This window comes from Anas platyrhynchos, chromosome 19 (genome assembly GCF_047663525.1).
Source record: "Anas platyrhynchos isolate ZD024472 breed Pekin duck chromosome 19, IASCAAS_PekinDuck_T2T, whole genome shotgun sequence".
Classification (NCBI taxonomy): Eukaryota; Metazoa; Chordata; class Aves; order Anseriformes; family Anatidae; genus Anas; species Anas platyrhynchos.
Window position 1 is genome coordinate 3,719,712 of NC_092605.1, and position 20,783 is coordinate 3,740,494.

General features: G+C 37.1%; 1 protein-coding gene across 1 annotated transcript in view; it reads left to right on the forward strand.

The window, feature by feature from the left end:
- Nucleotides 1-20,783, forward strand: part of PITPNC1 (phosphatidylinositol transfer protein cytoplasmic 1) — an 84,444-nt gene that overhangs the window by 45,919 nt on the left and 17,742 nt on the right. Inside the window, exon 5 of the mRNA XM_072025627.1 lies at nucleotides 10,871-10,942. Coding sequence (XP_071881728.1) covers nucleotides 10,871-10,942 — 72 coding nt within the window. The remainder of the gene's footprint in view (nucleotides 1-10,870; nucleotides 10,943-20,783) is intronic.

Genomic DNA, 20,783 nt, shown 5'->3' on the forward strand with positions numbered 1-20,783 from the left:
AGTACGTAATGCCTTTGATAGTGGAACTTATTTTAGCTATTTGTTTAAGAAATCAAAGGTTAAATCTGAACTGTTTCCTATAAATTATTTACCTTACTTTTTATCATTTGAGAATAATTTGATATATTTTTAGTCACTAACTGCAATATAGAAAAACTTCTATAAAACAGAGCAAGGCTTTTAAGGTTCCAGTTATTAGTTGGAGACATGAGAACATGCTTTATTTTATTTATTGTTTTATTAACTTATAAAATGTTCATCTCTGGTATAGTATCTGGGAAACTGTATGATCCGTAGACGAAATTAAACATAATCTGGGCCTGGTGCCCAGAAAAATCAGCTATTCCCTCTAGCAGAGCTAAGGCAAAATATAGCACATAAATCATGAGAAAAATTGTTTTAAATGTACTGGCCTCAATAATATACAGTAAATTTTCAGCAGCCTTTAGAAGATGAGGCGGAGATGGTAAGGAAATTCCAGGCAAAAGGACTTCTGCCTTGATTTAGATTGAGTTTCTGGTTACAGATAAAATGTAATCCATTGTTTTTGTTAGCTCTGCAGTGTTTGAAATGTTTGTGCATTTTTTTATAACCAGTAAAAAATAAAAAGAGAAAAATTTTGTGTGATAAATGCAAAAGAGTCAAAACAAAGGGATTGGAAGGTTCAGATCCAAAAGCTGAATGCTTAGACTTGAAAATGTGATGACAAGTTTGAAAACCCAAAGTACTGAACTGTGGCTTTCAGTATGTACTGCAGATACTTATTACATATTCTGCCGTGTTTAATGATTAAAATTAATTTGATAATCAGAAAAAAAAAAACACATGTCCAGTCACGGACTGTAGTAGCTAGGGGACAGATTCTGAACTATTTTTGTCAGGTGTCTTCAGTAAGGCCTATCTGAGTTTATAGTAATTACGAACTTAAACCTATGGTAGTAAGTTTAATTTTAAACTGGGAAGATGTCGTACTATGTCACATTGATGTCTGTTACTCTGTTGTACATTTTTTTTCTTTAGGTGATAGAGACAATTTTTGAATGTGAATTTTTTCTTTAACTGAAAGAGACAAGTGGGAGTGGTAGCAGTAAGAAATTTCTGTCTGAATTTGAAATGCAATACATTATCGAAACCAAAGAGCAGAGTGATTCTCAAAGAATTTGAATCAGGAGGTGATCTTTACCTAAACTGATGAAACAACATCTCAAACACATTTCAGTCAAAGTGTTTAGAAGGGAGGTGAACACCTGAGGAGGTGTTCAAGAGCAGGATTAAGTAGACTTGTAAAGAAAAATTGGTCTACAAATGCAGAAGGTAGGCAAAACAGTCTCTTAGTGACATTATAACTGCCTATGGGAGTTGAGGTACAAGGAAACAGAACTGGAAATATTGGGATGAGATTAGATTTCTGACTGAAATGCAGTTTTCTTAAAGTATATCTTGATGGAGCTGGTAGACTATGAAATGGTATTCAAGGGAAAATAGAGATAATGTCTTGCCTCAAACTGTTGAATCTAGAACAAAAATGTTAAATATACCATTGGGAATAATTCCAATGCTTGTCTGGAATATTTGTCTAAATTTTGATCTATATTTATTAGAGAATTCTGGAAGAAGGCATTAGCCAGCTGAGATATTCCCCAGAATATTCAAGATAGCTCGGAAACTCTTTTCCTAAGATAGTAAATCCTCTCTAGAGGGTCTGTGGGACATCCAAAGAATTAAGTTGAGCCTCATTTCAAGGAAAACTGATTCTGAAGGTCCGCCAACAACTGGATAAATAAAACAATCTTATCAAGTCAAGTACTTGATACTGCTGGAAAGGAAAAATCATACCTTTCCACTGAAGTTCCACTATAAATAAAGAGCAAGGATCTTAAAGGCTCAGTAGTGTTATTTCAACGTGCATTAATGATTTAGAAGAGGATGTGAATGACAGACTGAAGCTTGCTGAAAGGCTTAAGGGCTTTCAGTTGTAAAATATGAAGGCTGTTGAGAAATTGGATGCAAACACATGCACTAGACTTCCAGTGGTTCAATACAGACTAGTTTCACAAATCTGTTTTGCCTGTGAAATAGTACAGATTTCATTAATTTGGCCACCTCGAGGGCCTGAAATTGCATGACGTTATAAGAAAAAAGTTCAGCGGGCATTAAGAATAATTTCTGGAATACTCTTCTCTGGAATGGTAGTGTGAAAAGCCAGGAGTGATTGGATGCATGACAACAGAAATGGAAATCAGAGTGTTGTGATGTTTGTTGTCTAAAATCTGGGTCCAGCTATTACATCTGCTTTAAAGAATGGTATCCTTTACACAGCAAGCCTCTAAATTTGACAGCAAACAGCAGGATATGACTGCTTGGTCTACAGCTGTGTTAATAATGTGTAAAGCAAATGACACACTTAAGATAATGAACTTAACAGAATGATTGTACAAGTGATGTTTTCTGGTGTGTAGTATGTGAAATATTGTGATGCGAGGAGAGCATTTAAAAATGTATACTGTGCTGTTTGCGGAGGACAATCTCATTAAAACTGCAATACAAAAGACTTCCTATCAGGAAGGTGAGACACGGGTAATGTCCCAAGAAATGCTGCATCAAACCTTGAGCTAATCGTTGCTGGCTTCCTGCTGTTGAAAAGGAGGAGGAAGTAGGAGAGCAATTCCTTTCAACGCTGAAGCCAAAAGAAGTCATCCAGAGGTGGGGGTACCATTTAGAGAATAAGATACTGCTTTAATGTTCAAACCCTTGTTTTAGTGGCTGGGGCATGATGCAGGGACTTTAAGTGAGAAAGTCTAATTATTAATCTGACTCTTAAACTTAGAAGGGGGGTTACTTTGGTTTTGATCTTGCAATTAGAAACCTGATTAGATAGCTTGCTAAACCAAATGTTTAATTTTTACTTACAAGTTAATTTAATGTTGTAATTAGGTTGATGCTAAGTTCATAAATTTGCACTGTATTGAGGTACAGCTGAAAGGAGGAGCTACAGAAGTAACCTCCAAGGCTCTGCTCTATGAGTGAGTGATTAGGAAATTTGGGCACTGGTGGGTGCCTACTGTCAAGCTATACATGTTTTGGGGGACTGGGTGCTTTTAGCTGCTGGCTTTTAGAAGTAATTCCTTTGCTAGTTTCAGACTGGAACCTTTTTCACTTGGAGGATGGAGAAAAGATGCCTTGCTGCTCTCAACAAACCCTTACGTGCCAATTACTGCATTTGCAAATACATATCTTTTACAAATGTGCGAAATATTTCTGCTATTTTTAGAAGTGTGGACAAGAATGAACTCTCAGGAGACTCATTTGTTTCTGAGGCTGTCCAGCTAGATTAGAAATAATTAACTAGAAAGCAAATCCGTCTCTATTGCAAACTAAATGAAAAGGGATTGCACAGAACTGAGTTTCAGAACCTACGTCTATTGTTATTGTTACTTTATATTGTGAATAATTATTATTGTTAATAGCAATTGTCTATTGTTAGACAATAAGCAGCACATATCCATGTGACCTCTTCAAGGGACAGTTGAGATTCTGAACAAAGAGAGGAAGGAGAACAGAGAAAGGGAAAATACAAACAGAATTTAAGACGATGCAGTTTGAGTGTTTGCTTTGGATAACTTTAAATAGTTTTGCTGCCTGATCTAAACAGTTCCAGTGTTGTTAGCAGTATTTCAATTCTGGGGCTGAAATTTAAAAACAGCTGGATGATTTTATCCTATTAAGGTTATGCATAATCCCTGACAACTATTAGTTTCAGAATTGTGAATATATAAAACAAGATGGAGACTAAAGATGGCATGTTTTACTCCCTGCAGGAAGAGTTCTTTCAACCTGTCTATGGTTCAAATTGAGTTAAGTATAGGACATAAATTCAGAATATTTATGAAAAACAGTTATGGAACAGAAAACAGGAGACAATGATTCCTTTGATGATATATCAAAGTGACATTAATTCTTCTACAGCAAATGACTGAGGCAAATATAATCATTTTGACTGCTATGTGTCACGGCCCCAGAGTGATAGTTGCTAAATGCTCCATTATTGACCTGCTGTTTTCTGATTACTTTTGAGAACAGGCATGTTATGTGCTTCACTTAGCTGCCAGTTTATCCATGAAGTAAATTATCTGGAAGGAATGTTTTTGTAATTGTTATTTTTATAATCAAATGACTTGGGGGAAAGAAAAAAAAAAGCCTCAGATAAACACTGCAAGGAATTTGAAGGGTTGGTTGGTTGTTCTTTTTTTTTTTTTTTTTTTTTTTCCTGTGTTCTCTTTATCTGATTACCACTGCTTGAAATTTGGATGCAGCACATCAGGCTTGTCTCCAGTGCAGAAACTTTTCTCCAGCTGAGTGTATGAAGGATCTGCATCAAAAATGCAGCAGGGTCTGGATTACAGGATTGGAGCCTAATGCAAAGCTATTACCACAATTCCTCCTCCTTTCTCCCTTCCCTAACCCACAATCCCCTCAAAAACTGAGACTGCAGGCTAACTGGTGACATTCTAGTAAAACACAGATTTGATTGCTTGAGAGATTCTAGCAAAGGGAAGGAACTCTGCAGTATTACAATAATTAAATAATATATTTTTAGAAAACAACAATCTTTTATTCTTATTTAATAGTTTAAGCCCATTAAATCATCCATTTCTTCATAGAATAAATCAAACTGCCTGGAACAATTCCTTTTTTCCACCACTGGCTTATTATAAAGCAATCCAACCCCCTCTCTGGTTCATGGGACTGCCGTTTTCACTTGCACACGCTGTTTCTCACTTCCATTCTTCCTCAGGAAGCAGGATACTGTGCCCATGTATGAAGGAGATGCTAGAGGCATCGGCAATCTCCATGTGACACCGCTGCTCCCCTTCCATCCATCCTCCTCATTTATAAATATCTCCTGTTCCTTTGAGGTTGTTGTGTGCATGACTGCCTGCATTCCTGCCTTGGGCCTTGTGGCAGCGCTGGGTATTCCTGCAGGGCACCCTCCACTCCCCGTTAGTCCCCACATCCCCTCCAGCTGTTAAGCAGAAGGGACTCTGTTCATTTTTTATTTTTTTTCCAGTTTTTGATCTTCAGTGAAGAAATGCTGTTACCAACTGACTTCTAAAACAGCACCCAAAAGTTTTGAATTCAAAGGATGTGGTATCTAAAAGATCTCATGTTTAAAAAATTTGAATTATTTCTGCTTGGCCAGTCCCACCTCATTGTGTTCTGTAGCTCCTCACTTACTGTGTGCTTCAGATTGCTCCAAGGAGATGGCACCGTAAGGCACTGTTGTGTGTTCCTACCTAATGTAAATGTGACCATAAAAAAAAAAAAAATCAGCCTGAAAAGTGGTGGGAGATCAGAGAGAACCATTAACATTGCCATGTCTGCTTCCCCAAGCTTTTATGTTAAGATTTAGAGGGATATACTTCTGCTGCTTAAAAAAAAAAAAAAAAGCTTTAATTTTTTACTGCATAAAAATATCTTCCAAGGATGGTGGGTTAATATTCACCAGAAGCAGGAGGAGGAATGAAGTGCAGTGCTGAGGTGCCTTGCAGTTCAGTTCTAGGAACATCCGGCAGAAAGAAACTGAATGGAAAATGAAACCCCCAAAAATGGTGAAATAGTAAAATAGCTCTCACACGAACCAGGTTAGAGAGGACAAAGAAACCTTTCTCAGTTCCCTTCTGTCCAGTGTATTTACTGGCAACCACAGGAATTCCTTCAGCCACCTCGGATGTAGTTACTATGCGAGGGTTATTTTTACAGTCTTCTGCCTGAACTGCTTGCAAAACACCATATGTGTTTGACTGTCTCTTTAAGGCTTTGGCAAGTGTTTTGGCACACTTAGGTTGTACCCTGTTCTTGTAAGTGTTTCTTATTGCTATGGCAACGCTAATCAATCACCACCTAAAAATAGGCCTTTCATTTTTCAAGAGGCTATCTGTAGTGAATTGAAAATCCAATTGCAGGATGTGTTTGCCGTATGCTGCTTGCATTTGACTTTATTTTAATCTGGAAATACCCCTGCTTCTGTGTGGTAATTACAAGTACAGACTCACGGTTGTTTCACTGCTTACTCTCCTGAGCTTTAATCCTCTCCTGGTGCTTCCAACAAGGATGCCAAACACAGAAAGTTTAAAACAAACAGACGCAAACACCCACACACACAAAGAGGAAGAAAGCACCCAAGATATTTTTCTTATTTGTTTTCTGAGTGTCACAGGTGTACTGGATTGTAGTAATTTTTTAAGGAGTTTATAACACATCTAAAAACATCTGGAGGTGACAATACAAGATGCCTCCTTTGAAAGTGTTACTCAAAGCAACCTTATTGAAGACCCTGGGACTTTGAAGGCACTAGGACTACTCTCTAGAATTCAAGCCTAATTTTAAATTAAAGATTCAATTTGCTGCTGTTTCTTTTTTCTAAAGAGGCACCTTGCAAGCTGTAGAGATAATGAAATGGAAAATTGGAAATGGTGTCCCGTGCGTTCCAGTGCGTGCTCAGCGTATCGATCCCTGCCAGGTTTGTGCTGGAAGAACACACGCCCTGGGGAGGCACAGCAAAAAGGGAGTGGTGCTCTGAAAAAAAACCTACCAACAGGTTTATTACCTACCACTCGCTCCCAAGTTTGATTCTGACTGTTGCATAACACTTTTAATCCCTGGCTAAGTAAATATGCAGCCACTCAAGTAGAAAAAAAAGTACTTTTTGCATGAGTAATAAAGTCTTTTGAATGATGCATAAACAGTTTTCTGGTTCTGCCAGAGCCCTCTGCCAATTAGTCAGAGTGCAGCTGATGAATCATGAGACACATTCTGTGAAACGCTCAAAAATTTGGACCCTGCTAAGTGTTCTTGAAAGCCAATGAGACCCCCCACAGCTGCTGAAACAGTGGTTGCCAGTCCGTTCAGTTTTTGAGAGCTGTATTTGCAATCCAGTACTTTTTGTTGAATTTTGGATTTCATTTGGAGGTAAATTCAAGTTACCATCTACAATCTCAAATTAGATTGTTATAGTCCTCTCCTTTTTACTAGTAAACAGGAAGGTTGACCTTTGATATCTTTGTGCAAAAAAAATGGCTTTCTACTTTCTAATGAGGTGGTTTGAGGTGAAAGACACGTAATTTTTCTGTAGTACTCTGAGTCTTTTCTTCATGTTCTTTTTTTGTTTTTTGAAATACCAGACTAGAAGATCTTTTTCTGCAGTTTAGATTCAGGGTTACAGGAAACACCTAGATTCAAGCAGTGGCTTGCTGAACTGCTACAGGCAGCCTAATACAGCCTAAAGTTCAATATATAAAATGGCTGCATTTCAAAGTATTGTGATCTGACTCAGTGCTGGTAAGTGGTAGACAGTGGTTGAAAATAGTAGGGTTCATTTTGTTTGGTTGGTTTGGTTTTTAGATTGCAAGGTAAAAGGGAAATCTGTCACTTGGCTTTACTCAGAATTTCCCATGCTTTGGATCAACAGCACAAAGGTTTTTCATGTTTTGCGTTTCATCCATCACTGTGTGACTTAAAAGCAAAAGCAACTATTTCTATAAAGAACGATGCGCATGAAAATTGAAAAATGTACTCTGTTCAACAACTGAATTTCTAGAGTTAGATCATAAGCAAAGATGCTTCAGTCAGGACCAGGGATGAGGAATTCCCTCAGCAAGGATGTTAGCTTTGATGAGCTGTAAGTGTGAAAGATGCTGTAGAGTTTTCAAATCTGACAATGGGGCCATAAATGCAGCACCAAGTCTTGTGGTGGACCCTGCTGCCTCTTGAATGAGAGCTGAGAAAACTCTGCAACCCACAGCCATTAAGGTCAGCATAGTCAGAGCAATTTCCATAGCCTCTGAGGTTTTGGACAAACTCCTAGACTCAGACTGTATTACATAAAAGTTTGCACACTCCCAAAGCTCCAACCTAGATACGCAATCTGCTTAAGCGTTACAGTCTTGATGGCCCTTACGCTGGTGCATCCACTGCTTCCATTGTATCAAAGACTAGATTTTGGTTCGGGGGTGTTGATTTTGTTTAAGCGTTTCACAAAGAAAATTAAATTTTAGTCCTCAAATCAAGAGGGTGGATACTTAACTGACACTGACGTGTAAGTAAAACTTTGAGATATGCAGATGCTATGCTAGTAAACTGTTAGACTTTATAATATTATGGCATACATCTCTACTACTTCTGGTGAAAATGTTCCTAAAAGCTGTTATTCTGACCTAGGTATTGAGTCTGTAGTAGTGCAGTACCAGTTATTGCACTCAGTAACAGTACTGGTAACTGCAGATAAAAACAAACTGTATTCATTGGCAGGCTCCTCTCATTTCCTCAAGGATGCTTTCCCACGGGATGCCCATATGCAGAGCTCCAGGTTATTGTCAGCAGGAGCTCTGTATGCCTGGACTGTGATCCCAGTAGTTAGAGATCTTTGTAAAATACAAGGTTGACGTATGCGGAGTTTTTGAAATTCATAACCCGTGTTTTCACCATCCAAGCACTGATGGAGTTATTTTCCAAATTCTCTAAAAGCTGTGCAGTAGATGTCTGTGGTTAGGTTATATATATATCTTTTTTCTTTTTTTTTTTTTTAAGATCCGCGTTTTATAATCCACCTCCAGTAGTAATTTACCTTTTCAACCTTCTGTGTTCTCCTGCAAACACAGAAAACAACTAGAATGTTGTTTTATACTTTTTGAATATGAACCCTCAGAGTGACAATGAACAGTGGTTTAGATGATGCTGGGTCATTCCATATCCTTTAGTTGATCTCTGTGTATGCTGGGTCATTCCATATCTCCTGTAGCAATACATTTATAACTTTTTATTAATTTAAGAGCATTTGATTATACAATTCTTAAAATCAATCCCTTTTTTTCATCTTTCCTTCCAACCAGCATTAATATAATTCAAGGATCTTCATCCCCCCCTCCTTATGACAAACCTCAATGTTTATTATTATTATTGTTGTTGTTGTTGTTATTGTTATAAACTTCTTTCCATGTGAGTCCTGCTGTTTGCTGAGGCATTTAGCTGTCTGCCAGAACAGGAGCAAAATACTGAGTTACATGGTAAAACTTCAATTTGGAGAATATCTGGAGTCTTTTCGTCCAAATGCTTATAAATATTGTATATTTTCAACTGGCACTTTGAGATGTATATACAGGAAAGGTTTAATTGCCCACAAAATATGAGTAATAAGGAACTAGTAGATCTGTCATTGAACTTGCCCCATCTTGTACTTGCTAATTTTTTTTATATTTTATTTTTGGCACCCCATGTATTTACTCAATGAACAAGTTGCATAGCTGAGAGCTAGTCACAGTTCAGATGGGATTGATTTTCGGATTTATATGATCTGAAGAGAAGCCTGTGTGGTCTGTGCATCTGCAGCAGCAACATGTTACATGGGAATATTTCATTATGTTAATGGGGAGACAGTTTGACCAGGAGCCTTCCTTCCTCCCCCAAAGGAATCTGTTATCCGTGTAGTCCATGGCACCAGAACCCTGTTCTGGTAAAACTATCATTCTTTTTTGCACCAATGACTGGCTGTAGATGTGCTCATGAATACTGGATATCCTGTGATCAAATGAGATTGAACGATGGCTTTTTAGATGAGATCCACGGAATTGGGAACATATTTTCTCTAGTCTCAAAGGAGGTGGCTTCTCATTTCAATTTGGTTGCACTGTAAATTGCCGTCAAAATCACCTCCTTTCTTAGTCATCCGTCCATCCCTTAAAAGAATTCTGCAAATTTTATCAAGTCCTAACTTGGAGTAAGAGCAGTGTGAACACTGAGGCATCATAATGTCCTCGTTGTATAATCTGTATGTACAAGGCGTGAAGTAGGCAGAGTCTTTGCAAAGACGCTTTGCCATAGGGTATTAGTGATGCATCATACAAGGAAGTGGCACTTGGGTTTCACGGGCAGTTAATGCAAGAAAAGACTTGACTAACAGTAAAGACGCTGTTCAACCAACATCCTCTGGATATTTTTTAGATACCAGCTCTATCTGCCTATCTGAAATATTGAATTGAAAGAACTGTGAAATGCTAAAGATATTTGAAATATTTCCTCCACTGGAATTATGTTGCCTAGTATTATAAACTCTAGTCTTGATAACCCAACTAAATTAAGTAATCCACAGAAAAAAAAAAAATATATATATATATATGTATATATATTATTCTGATATAAAATACAGAAATACTATTTTGATAGAAAACAAACAAACAAAAAACCACAACATTTGTGCATTCCTAATTTTCTTGCATTATTATCCAAAGAGGAATTTGGGTCTAGTATAAAAGACTTGCCATGGCAACTCATAATCCATCTTCATTTAATTAATAGGAAATTATACTAAAATTCCTTTCCCACTGAAAAAAAAAAAAAAAAGAAAAAGAAAGAAAGAAACCTTGCATGTTAAAATATTATAACTGTTTGGTTAGAACCTGCAGCTAGTGAAAAGTCCTTGGATTATTTTTTTATGGAGGATAGACTAATCTGTGATGGTGAGTATCTAGATGCTCTTGAGATGGTCAGGTATTGCACTTACAGCAAGACATTCAGGACATTTGTACTCCTGTGTATAGTGTGCATGAAAGTTGTTGTATCTAGTTATTCCAGAGTACTCATAGTAATTTATTTATACCTTCATTTTAGTATTCAACTTTCAGATATAACCTCTGTAGCCTTCTAGAATCATAAATCCCTTTACTTTTGTGTTGTATAAAATTTGACACTTTTTCTTGAAGTAATCTGAAAAAAAATAAAAATAAGAAAGCCAGTACCAAACAGGATGTACTGATATGTCAGCTGATGATGCAGGCATATTTTTTATCACATCAAACATATTTTTCTTTTATTGCAGTGTTCATTTTTGCCTAAATTCTCCATTCATATAGAGACAAAATATGAGGACAACAAAGGAAGCAATGACAGCGTAAGTATGATGACTTTTGCAAAAGTTAATTTAATTATTTTAATTAATCACAGTCTATTCTGAATCCTTCAGTCTGAGAAAAAGGCCTTATCAGGTTGGTATTTCTGCACCTACCTGGACACAAGCAGCTTGTCAGCTTGGAAAGTAGTTACCTAAAGTATGAGGAGATGAAAGTTTCGTGTACCCAACTTCCTTTCTGCATCTCACTTTCTACCTCTTCCTTCTCTAAAGACAACATGGTTTATGTATGTGAGTTTAGTATTGATGAGCGTTTATGGAGAATGAAGAAAAGATTATTTTTTTAAATTGGATTCTACTTTATCTGTTTCACATTATTCTCTCTGAGTGAAGGGGGTTGAAATCAAAGGAGCTGTTTGCTAGAGCAAGCAGGAAACTAAACAATGGTCAGAGATGAGATCTCTGTAAACAACTTCAAGGGAGCAACAGCTGGGCTATTGAGGTGATGCCGTTGGCAATCACTTACCAAAAATTACAAAGTTCCCAGAGTGAGAGCTTAGAGATGAAACGGGTAATTAACTATGTGAAATTCTCCATGGAGGAAGGATGGGAGTGAGTAGCCAGCAGCTGCTGGGCGGAAATGTTGATTAGGAAGAGAAGGTAGGAGGTCACTCACATCTTGTTGCCCTGACAGGGAGCAAAGCAAGAAAGGAGTTATGTTAGATAAAGCCAGGCACATGAAGATACCTCCGTTGGATGAGTACACAAATCTGTTTCTGTATGTTTGATGGTGGCATGCTTTAAATCACTGTTTGTTGCAGACTTAGGGGAAGAAGTTTCTTACAGGCGTGAAATGCAGGTTAAAACATCTGGAAAATTGATCTGTAATACAGAGACCTAATGAAGCAGTGTTTAAACTCTTCCATGAGAAAGAACAAGGCAGTAAAGCAGATTTTAAAGGGATCTGAGACACAGTCTTTTAGTTCCCAGAGATGTCCCTGTAGCAAGCTTATTAAGGTTAAGATGGGAGTTTTGTGTCCCTCACTGCCTTGGGCCTGTGTTGATGAGGCTGACGGCTGTTGCACTGCTTATGGCAGAATAATTACATGTAAAAGAACAAGGTATAATTTTAGAATAGACTAGAATAGTTCAGTTGGCAGGGACCTACAAAGACCATCGAGTCCAACTGCCTGACTGCTCCAGAACTAACCCAAAGCTCCAACATTATCGAGGGAATCTCTAAATGCCTCTTGCCCACTGACAGGCATGGGGCATCAGCCACCTTGCTGGGAAACCTGGTCTGGTGTTTGACCACCCTCATGATAAAGATATTTTTTTTCTAACATCTAGTCTGAAGCCAGTTTGACTTCTAATTGAATACATATTTTTGGCATTCAGACACTTTCCCAGTGGTAACGTGACAGAGATCGACTACTAACCACCAGACACCAACAGCTTTCAGCCACTGCAAGACTAAAACAGATTTAGATCAGTGAGAGGGGAAAAAAAGTGTATTATATTACCAACTGTCTGAGCTCTGCATTATGTAATTTATGCACTTTTTAATGTTCACTTCTACTTTTTGGCAGCACTTTAATTCAAAGCAAGCCCACACCTTTGGTTTCAGAAGGGTGTAGATTAGTCTTCTGGTACATTGTAATATCAGCAGTAAGAAGACATGTTCTGTACTGATGCCTGACAGGAAGAACTGAAGCTATTTAACCAGTAAATTTTATTTTATTTTTTTCTGTGTGTCAGCTTTGTAGCTAAAATACTATGAATCAAGCTCTGAATAGTCCCAGCCAGAGAATTTGAGATGAAAGTAACACAGGTAGGAGACTCAGATTATGTAAATCAGAACATCAACGCTTCTTGAATCCAGGTCTTCAAAATGTAATTTTAACAGGAGTACCAGTGGAGTTATGTTTTATCAGCTTCATATAAAGAACATGAGTCATAGTCCAGGCAAATATTTGCCAAGATTAACATCTTTAATTGACCCTGATTTGAAGTGAGGGGGAGAAAAAGAAGCTGAATTAGAAGAACTGTAATTCTGAGAGTTACGTGCTAGTGCAAACAGGGTAAACCAATGAAGATCTACATATTTTTGTGTTGATCCAGTGACATTTACCTGGTGACACAGATGTGGTACAGCACTGAGATGCAGGAAGGTTAATAAATGTGGAGAGACCTGAGAGCCCATTGGAGCCCATGGGGAGACTTGTATTAAACTGAACACATCAGGACTGGGACTCACTTAAGAAAATGCAAAGTGTATTTTTCCTTCGTAACAGACAAGTTTAGATTAAGTGTCACTGTGTTTTCAAAGGCAGAAAACAACAGGGATCCATTTACAGCATCCATTTCTAGAGATCTCCGTAGATAGTTGTATTTTTCTTCATTGCAGCTATTGTCTTTGGCTGAAAAAGAACTTATCCAAAAAATACTCAGGTAAAATTTGCAGATGTAATGCAAAATATAGTGAATGAACTTTAATATTACAGTAATGAGGGTAATAATGCATGGCAGATTTTCACTAAACTATTTCTAGATTTTGAGATCGTAAAGTTTTTTGAACTCTGATCTATTTGTCATTTCCATGCTATCTAATAAAGCACATATTGATTGTAGAAAGCAATAATTAGATATGAGGATACTAAAGCTAATTACATTGATTAGTAGAATAAAGCAATATAAATGTTCTCAGTTTCCTGTTGTCATTTAGGAGACTAGTGTATTATTATTTTATTTAATATGTTGCATTGTCTGGTAAGATTCTATCTAATTACTGCAATATATCTTGATGCAAACATCCTTCTGATTTTTCTTCCCAACTATCTTGATAGAAGTAACTAGTGAAAGAGAATGATTCCTGCTTTGGAACTTAATTTTTCTGTCTCAGACTTTGCCATAATTTTAAGCTATTTTAAACGTGCTTAAAGCATTGTTATTATGATCTGTTAAAGACTGCACTTGGTTTGCACAAATATGAACATTGCCAAAAAGAGTAACTTAGATAAAATACTAATGAACTTTGTGTTGATGGCAGTAGTGCAGTACCATAAATCCATCCACTTGTGATTTTTAGTGCCAGAGCACATCTGATTTTGCTGTATTGCATTTATGTTTGCATGGCAACTCCCTCTTTAAAAAAACAGAACCAGTGTTTTATGAACACATCAGTACGGTACTGCCACCTCGCTTTACAGGTAGCAGGATAGCAGTGTGGTGTAACAGTACTTCATTAGCAGTGTTAGAAACTAGACCAATGAGTTAGGCTATTCAGTGTTTCTTCTCACGAGGAAAAAAAGAGAGAGCTTATTTTTATTCTACTATTATTTTAGATTAAATAATGGAATTTCTTAAAAATTATAATTTTTTGTAAAATATAAGTGACATTGTAGGTGGCATCTGCAAAGTACATGAGAACATTGCTTCCCTGTTGCATCTTCCCCTTAAATGCAACACAGGCTGCTTCAGCTGCTTACCTAAAGCAAGGTGGCAGTGGGGAGTGCTGGGGAGAGGGGAGTGCAGGTGCCTACAAGACACAGCCGCAGTGAACAGGGACGAGCTGTACCAGTGCGCGTTAATCACTCTGTGCACACTTTTCTGCCCACAGGAGAAGTTAGGGAATTTGAATACGGATATGTGAAGTCTCCACGTTGAATATTAAAACTGTAAATTCAACAGTAGAGAATTGTTACGGTTATCTAATTAATGAAATGGTCAGAAATCACAGGCAGGAGTGGTATGAGTTACTGCTCATTAGTGACTAAATGATTAGTCTGTGGTTTTCATGGATTGTAAAGTGAAGGCAGATACTGTTCAAGCAAGTCACTGAATCAGAGACATTTCAGTTTTCCTGTTTGTTGCAGAAGGTTCATTATGCTTGATTGTTTGTTTGCGTTTTTTTTAGTAATGCAATTATTTCTTCTGATATTTGGGCAATGAATTTTACCATCTGATTGTGTCTGGGGAAAGTGAAAAAGTACAGCTTGTAAAAATGATCAGATAGTTATAAATGATGGTAAAAACTTACACTGCCTTGCATTTTGTAGCAGGACATTTTGCTCTGAAAAACTCAATGGCTGGCTCATTATTAAAAAATAACATGCAAGACCTTAAAATAGCATAGTCCTCTTTTTGTTAAAAAGGGACATGATATGTGTTAGCAAGAATTACATTCCTAAGAGTAATGAACTTGTGGAGTAAAGTTTTTGAGGCAGTTATATTTCAAGATGACAAAGTATGGGTATTAATGGGCCAAGTTTTTGTAAGTATATTTCTCAGTAATGCTTATAAAGTCATCAGAGCTGCAGCGATAATTCTGTGTTGATGAAAAGAAAAATAAATTATCAATTTGTTTCTTGCCTTTCAAAAATAAGCGTTGAAAATGCATGTCTCGAAATGACCATTTGTCAAATGAAAACAAGAGGCAGTTCTGTATCCCAGATAGTCATAAATTAACATCAGTATCGTTTGACACATTAATAGCTTGAACATGCTACAACCAGCTAGCTAATAGCTGGCGTATGATATGCAGCCCCTGTAAATTGCAGCGCCCTCACTGACATCAGTGAGTTCGAACTCTGCAGTCCTGGAAGTGACCCAGTGTACGGTACTGGGCATTCATCATGCTTCATCTTCAGTGTGTATTTCTGAAGCGCTGGTTGTAAAACATTGGCTAAAGTAAAAAATATGCATATTTTTTAAATTTTAACTACAGTTCTTTAAGAAGAAAAGCTGCATCTAGTTTTGCTCTTTTTAGGGTATTTTTTTCCATTTTTGTTTCCTGTTTTATCGTCGTGGAACTACGTGATAACAAACTTAAATACAGCACATACATTAAAAGTAAATTCACTATTTAAGGAATCTGCCATGAAACACTGACTTCCACTGAACTACAAGTCATCGCTCTGCAGATATCCTCAGGGACCTTTTAGGCATCACTGCAAAACAAATCAAAATCGAAACCAGGCTCATTTGGGGGGATAATTTTATTTGTTCCTGAACTTTTTCTGTGTGATGGTATTGAGTATGTGTTTATCTCCTCTATAATTTGCAATGAAAATGAAACACAACCTAAGGCCCCTACTGTCAGAGAATGTGAACGGGTGCCTCTGCTTCCTGATTTTGGTGAACTACTGAAGTTATTGAGTAAATCCAGCACTTGAAATAGATGTGACTTTAAAAAGCTAATGCCAGTAAATATTATTGACAGTGTTTTATGGTCTTCGGGTATAGCTACTTCGGTGTAATTATGTAAAACTACATTTATCTGTTCAGAAAATACAGACCTAAATGAGATATTTTATAAGAGATGGATATTTTATGAGAAATGGCATCATAGAGGAGTCGTGACATGGAGACAAATAGGAGCAGGGAGCACGGTTGCTTATAAATATGTAACTGCCTTTGTGATTTCCTCGCTGGGGCAGACAGTGACATTGTCATTCAGTGAGCTAAATTTACTGCTGTCAGGAAGGGATTCAATCTTTTTCCATAGAAGAATTGCTCCCAATTATGTGTGCCCACATCAATAGTTTTAGCCAGTGATGAGGTTGAAATCGGTCAGTTCCTGTAATCCTTGCCAAAGTAAATCTCAAAAGCAAATTATTGGATTTTAGGGGTACTGGGCTTCAACATGACTTACAGAAAAGTTACACATTGAATAAAACTCCATAGAACAAGTTCAGAATAGGTGGTTTTTTTTTTTTAGTTTGGACCAAATTTTGCTTAAGAAAAATGAGAGTTAAAGTGGACCAGGCGACAATACTTGCTAAAGGATGCTGTTGTAATAAATTGGAGACTAGCCGGCAGTTCTGATGATGGCAATTTAAGGAGATTAGAATTTCAAGTTGGAGAGTAGGCTTCGTGCCAGATTTTCCTGTTTTTAAGAGAAAAAAATAGCTTATTCTTGCAGTCCTTACTGCAGTTATACTTCTGCCTATTCATTAACTATGAAAACTAGATTTAAACCATCCAATTAATGATGTATATATATGTTTTCTAGGCACAGAAAGCACTTGTCATCTTACAAATTTCTCAATAACTGCAAGTTGCATAGTTTGACTACATTTCAGGGATGAGCAAAGATACAAAGAAAACTTGAAAGTTCCAGTGAAATATCAATATTTGCATGAAAAAATGAGCATATGTTGTTGCATATATGCATCTAAGCTTGGGGATTCTCCTAGACACATACTGATTTTTTTCCTTTTTTTTTAGAGCTAGATGACATTGAATGAATCAATGTAGTAGTCAGAAAATCAGATATAAATCTAATACAATTTCAAATTCTAATGTATAAAGATATTTTTGTCATGCTATTCGTGTCATAGCCTGCCTATCCCACTAGGCTGTTACCTTTTAATGTCCAAATATTGGCAAGAGATTTAAGGTTATTGGGCTGGCTGTTGGCATTGCTGGCAGGGCAGCGGAGATGGGGAGGCGGAGAAGGAAGAGTAATGCTTTCAGGCAGAGATATTGATTCAAATAAGGATTTAACAGAAGAGGAAATTTGATTTATAATAGAAATTGTCATTTCAATAAATTACATTCACGTGCTGTATATTGAACGGTGTAATCTTTCTGCCTTAAGTTTGGGTGTTGACAGGTATGGGTGTCTCATGACTTAGCACACAGGCTGATAATCATGTTTGCTCCCATATTACCTGCCTGTAATTCATTTAGAAGTGTTCTGCTGTTTTAGAAGAAAATCTTTCAGCTATTACCCATTTCATTTCCCTGCTGATGAGTGGCTGACTATCTGGATCTAACATAACAAGTAAGGATAACACAGAGATCTCTCACCCATAGCCTAAGAGGGGATGGAAAAATTGCTTCCAGAGAAAGCCAGAGCCATTTTCAAGCTTACTGGCTTAGAATACTGAATTTTCTATACAGGCTGCTTCAGCACTTTCACCTCTGACAACTTGTCTTTACTTCAGAGTCGATCTGTTATTTAACAGTTTCCACAGGAAATTTCCTGTCTTGTTTGTGCTGGTGTTTAAAATGCAAATTACCAGCGTTATTACCATCTGCTGACCACAAACTCCTTGTATAGTAAAGTAATCCTACGTAGCAATCCTTGCTATTTAAAAGAAAAAAAAAAAAAGCAGTTCCCTTTTCTCCTCTCAGTGACAGCAAACAAACCATCACAAGAGAGAATCATATATTATGGAACAAAGCCAAGGCAAACAAGCGCACAGTTGACCCTGGAGTCGTAGCAGGAGCTGGCCAGAGTGAATTTAATCAATGAATTCGGCTGTGTCTGGCTTTTTACTATTTATAGCCAAACCAGGTTAGCTCTGGGGATTGTCCATAAGAGTTAACTTCAGGATTAGCTACATCTGAATGAGAATGAAGTCAGCAATTTAGCCTGAAGAAAAAGGAAAAAGAAGAAAAATGGGAAAGGAGCTTGTATTGGGAGGGTTGAATTATTTTTTTCTTACCATCAACTCATACCCAATCTTAATGTTCTGGCTTCGGCTACAGGGAAAAGAGAAGTCACCAGCAAAGTATGTGCTAGGACATGTCATTGCAGGCCATGAAGGAAACAAAGGAGAGAAATTTAAATGTACCAGCACTTGTTTTGTTGCAGTGTCCTGAGTGATCTCTCTTAGGATCATCTGCCAGGGCCTTTTTTTTTTTTTTTTTTTTTTTGACATTTTTCCACAAAAGGAACAACTTGACAGTTGTAAAAATGACCCAATTAAAGCCTCTCTTCCACTTTTTGTCATTCTGTAGGTGAATTAATCTAAATAATGTTCTTCATGCGTTTTTATTCCTCTGAGAAATTGGAAGTGTGTAAATGTTAGTCTGTTTTAAAGAAGCTGTCACCGAAAAAAAAAAAAAAAGAAAACCAGCCATAAAAGACACTTCAGCCTGAACGTTGCCCTGTTTTTCATTTGATTGTGTATTTCAATCTCCGTTAATTATCTGGCTTCCAAATGCAAAGCATGTCCAATTCTTTCCAATATAATATTTAATATTCTGCCTTTCTTCATCATCTTAAGGACACAGATTGTTCTCACCATTCATTTTCTGCACATTTGCAAATACAGTTGCACAGATTGGGAGCCTTATGCTTCTTTCCGTGGCCTTTAATCTCTTCCCTTAAAACTTCTAAATTTCTCTAGTCTCTTTGATCACAAACGCAATAAACCCATCCTCCCTACAGGTTTTAAGAGAATCCCAGATTATGTGGCTAGGAGAGGCAATAAGAGAATTAGAGCTAAGAAAGAAATCAGTCTTGTTCTCTAATGACTTCTTATTTTCTAGTGCAGATAGCATGAGAAGATTACATCTCTGTCTGCAAATCTTACGAGGACAATCTAAGAAGGGGAGAAGTGTAAATGATTAGACAAAAACTTCTGCTAGCACAGAGAAGTGAGAATGTCATTCAGCAAACTTTTGGAATGGAGGAAGTGGTCAGAGAGTGCCTAAGTAGCAAATAAGGCATAGCTGAAACAGCTAAAAATTCATCCTGATTTCGACAGATTGGCAATGGCATCTGCCATCTGCACTTCTAGCAAAGCATTTTAAAGAGAGAGAAAGACTGCAAAATTACATTAGTTAGAGGTGCAGTATGTAGATCAAGCCTGTGATAGAGCAGGGTGCATCTTCAGGTGAGTTATTGGGAAAGAGTCCACATTTAGATCCTTGCAAACACGCAAAGTTATGTATCTGCTTAACGGTATTAGGCTTATATTTAAACCAGGTGCTGATTCAGGGCTTAAGTTGACCTGGAGATGCCCATTTAAGAGAAATTTCTGTTATTTTACTTAAAGCTCAGAGTATATAGTGAAATGCATTTTGTTCCAGAAATAGTTCAACTGATTTTGTCAAGGTGCTGCACTGTATACCTGGATTTTCTTGGAGGGGTGAGAAGGGGGAAGAGAAAGCAAAGAAGCTTATCAAAACCCAACTTATATTATATACATAAGATGTTAAAGTTATCAAAAAAAATTCCAATACTAAGAAAGAACGTTACAGGGAGAGGACCTTTGAGTTCAATTGTTTTTCAAATAATCAACATAATTTTTTTTGCAAAACAAGGATTGGGGAACAAAGTAAGTATACACATAGAAACAGTCCAGAGTTTCCCTTCATTCTGTTCTTCTGCAGTTTCAGATGTTAACATTTTATATCCAGTCCAGTAAGCATTCAGTGTTGCCTTTTATATTCCAGTAGAGAAAGGTGAAGTCAATTTCACTCCAAGATAAATTCAAGTTGTAGTCAAACTAGCTTTTCATTTATTTGAATTATGTTTTCCTGAGCAATGTTCTTCTTACCAGCTGGTACACTAGTTCACTGCACTCCATTGCTCACTTTGAATGCTTTATATGGGAGGCTACGTTTCTTTCAGAAATACTGAAGTAGCATTCTGGTTATTGAATAGCTGTTGGCATTTTGTATACTTAACTGTTTCTGTAAGGTGAAATGAAATGAACAGTGTTCACTACATGTATTTAAAAAACAAACAAACAATATTTATGCTTCCTGGAAATGTTAGCTGTAGAACATTGTGCCCCAAAGGAAAAAAAAAAAAACATTATTAGCTTGTTACTGATCCTGACAGTGCATGCACAACTTCCCTGAATTTTATGGCACCAGTTCATGATAGCCTTTTATTTCCAAGTTCCAAAATCACGAGTGAACATTTATTGCAGACAAAGCCTAAGTCCCATGGGTCACTAAGATACCTAAATGATTAAATTATGGATAGAGTCACAGAAATATACTGTGCTGTAAAGTGAGTATTTTCCATATATGCCCATCATTTGCCTTGCATAGAACAAGGGACTTGGTGTTCAAGGCCAGATCCTAAAGAAATAATAAGAACACATTACTTACATATGATCTTGATAGCATCCATTTT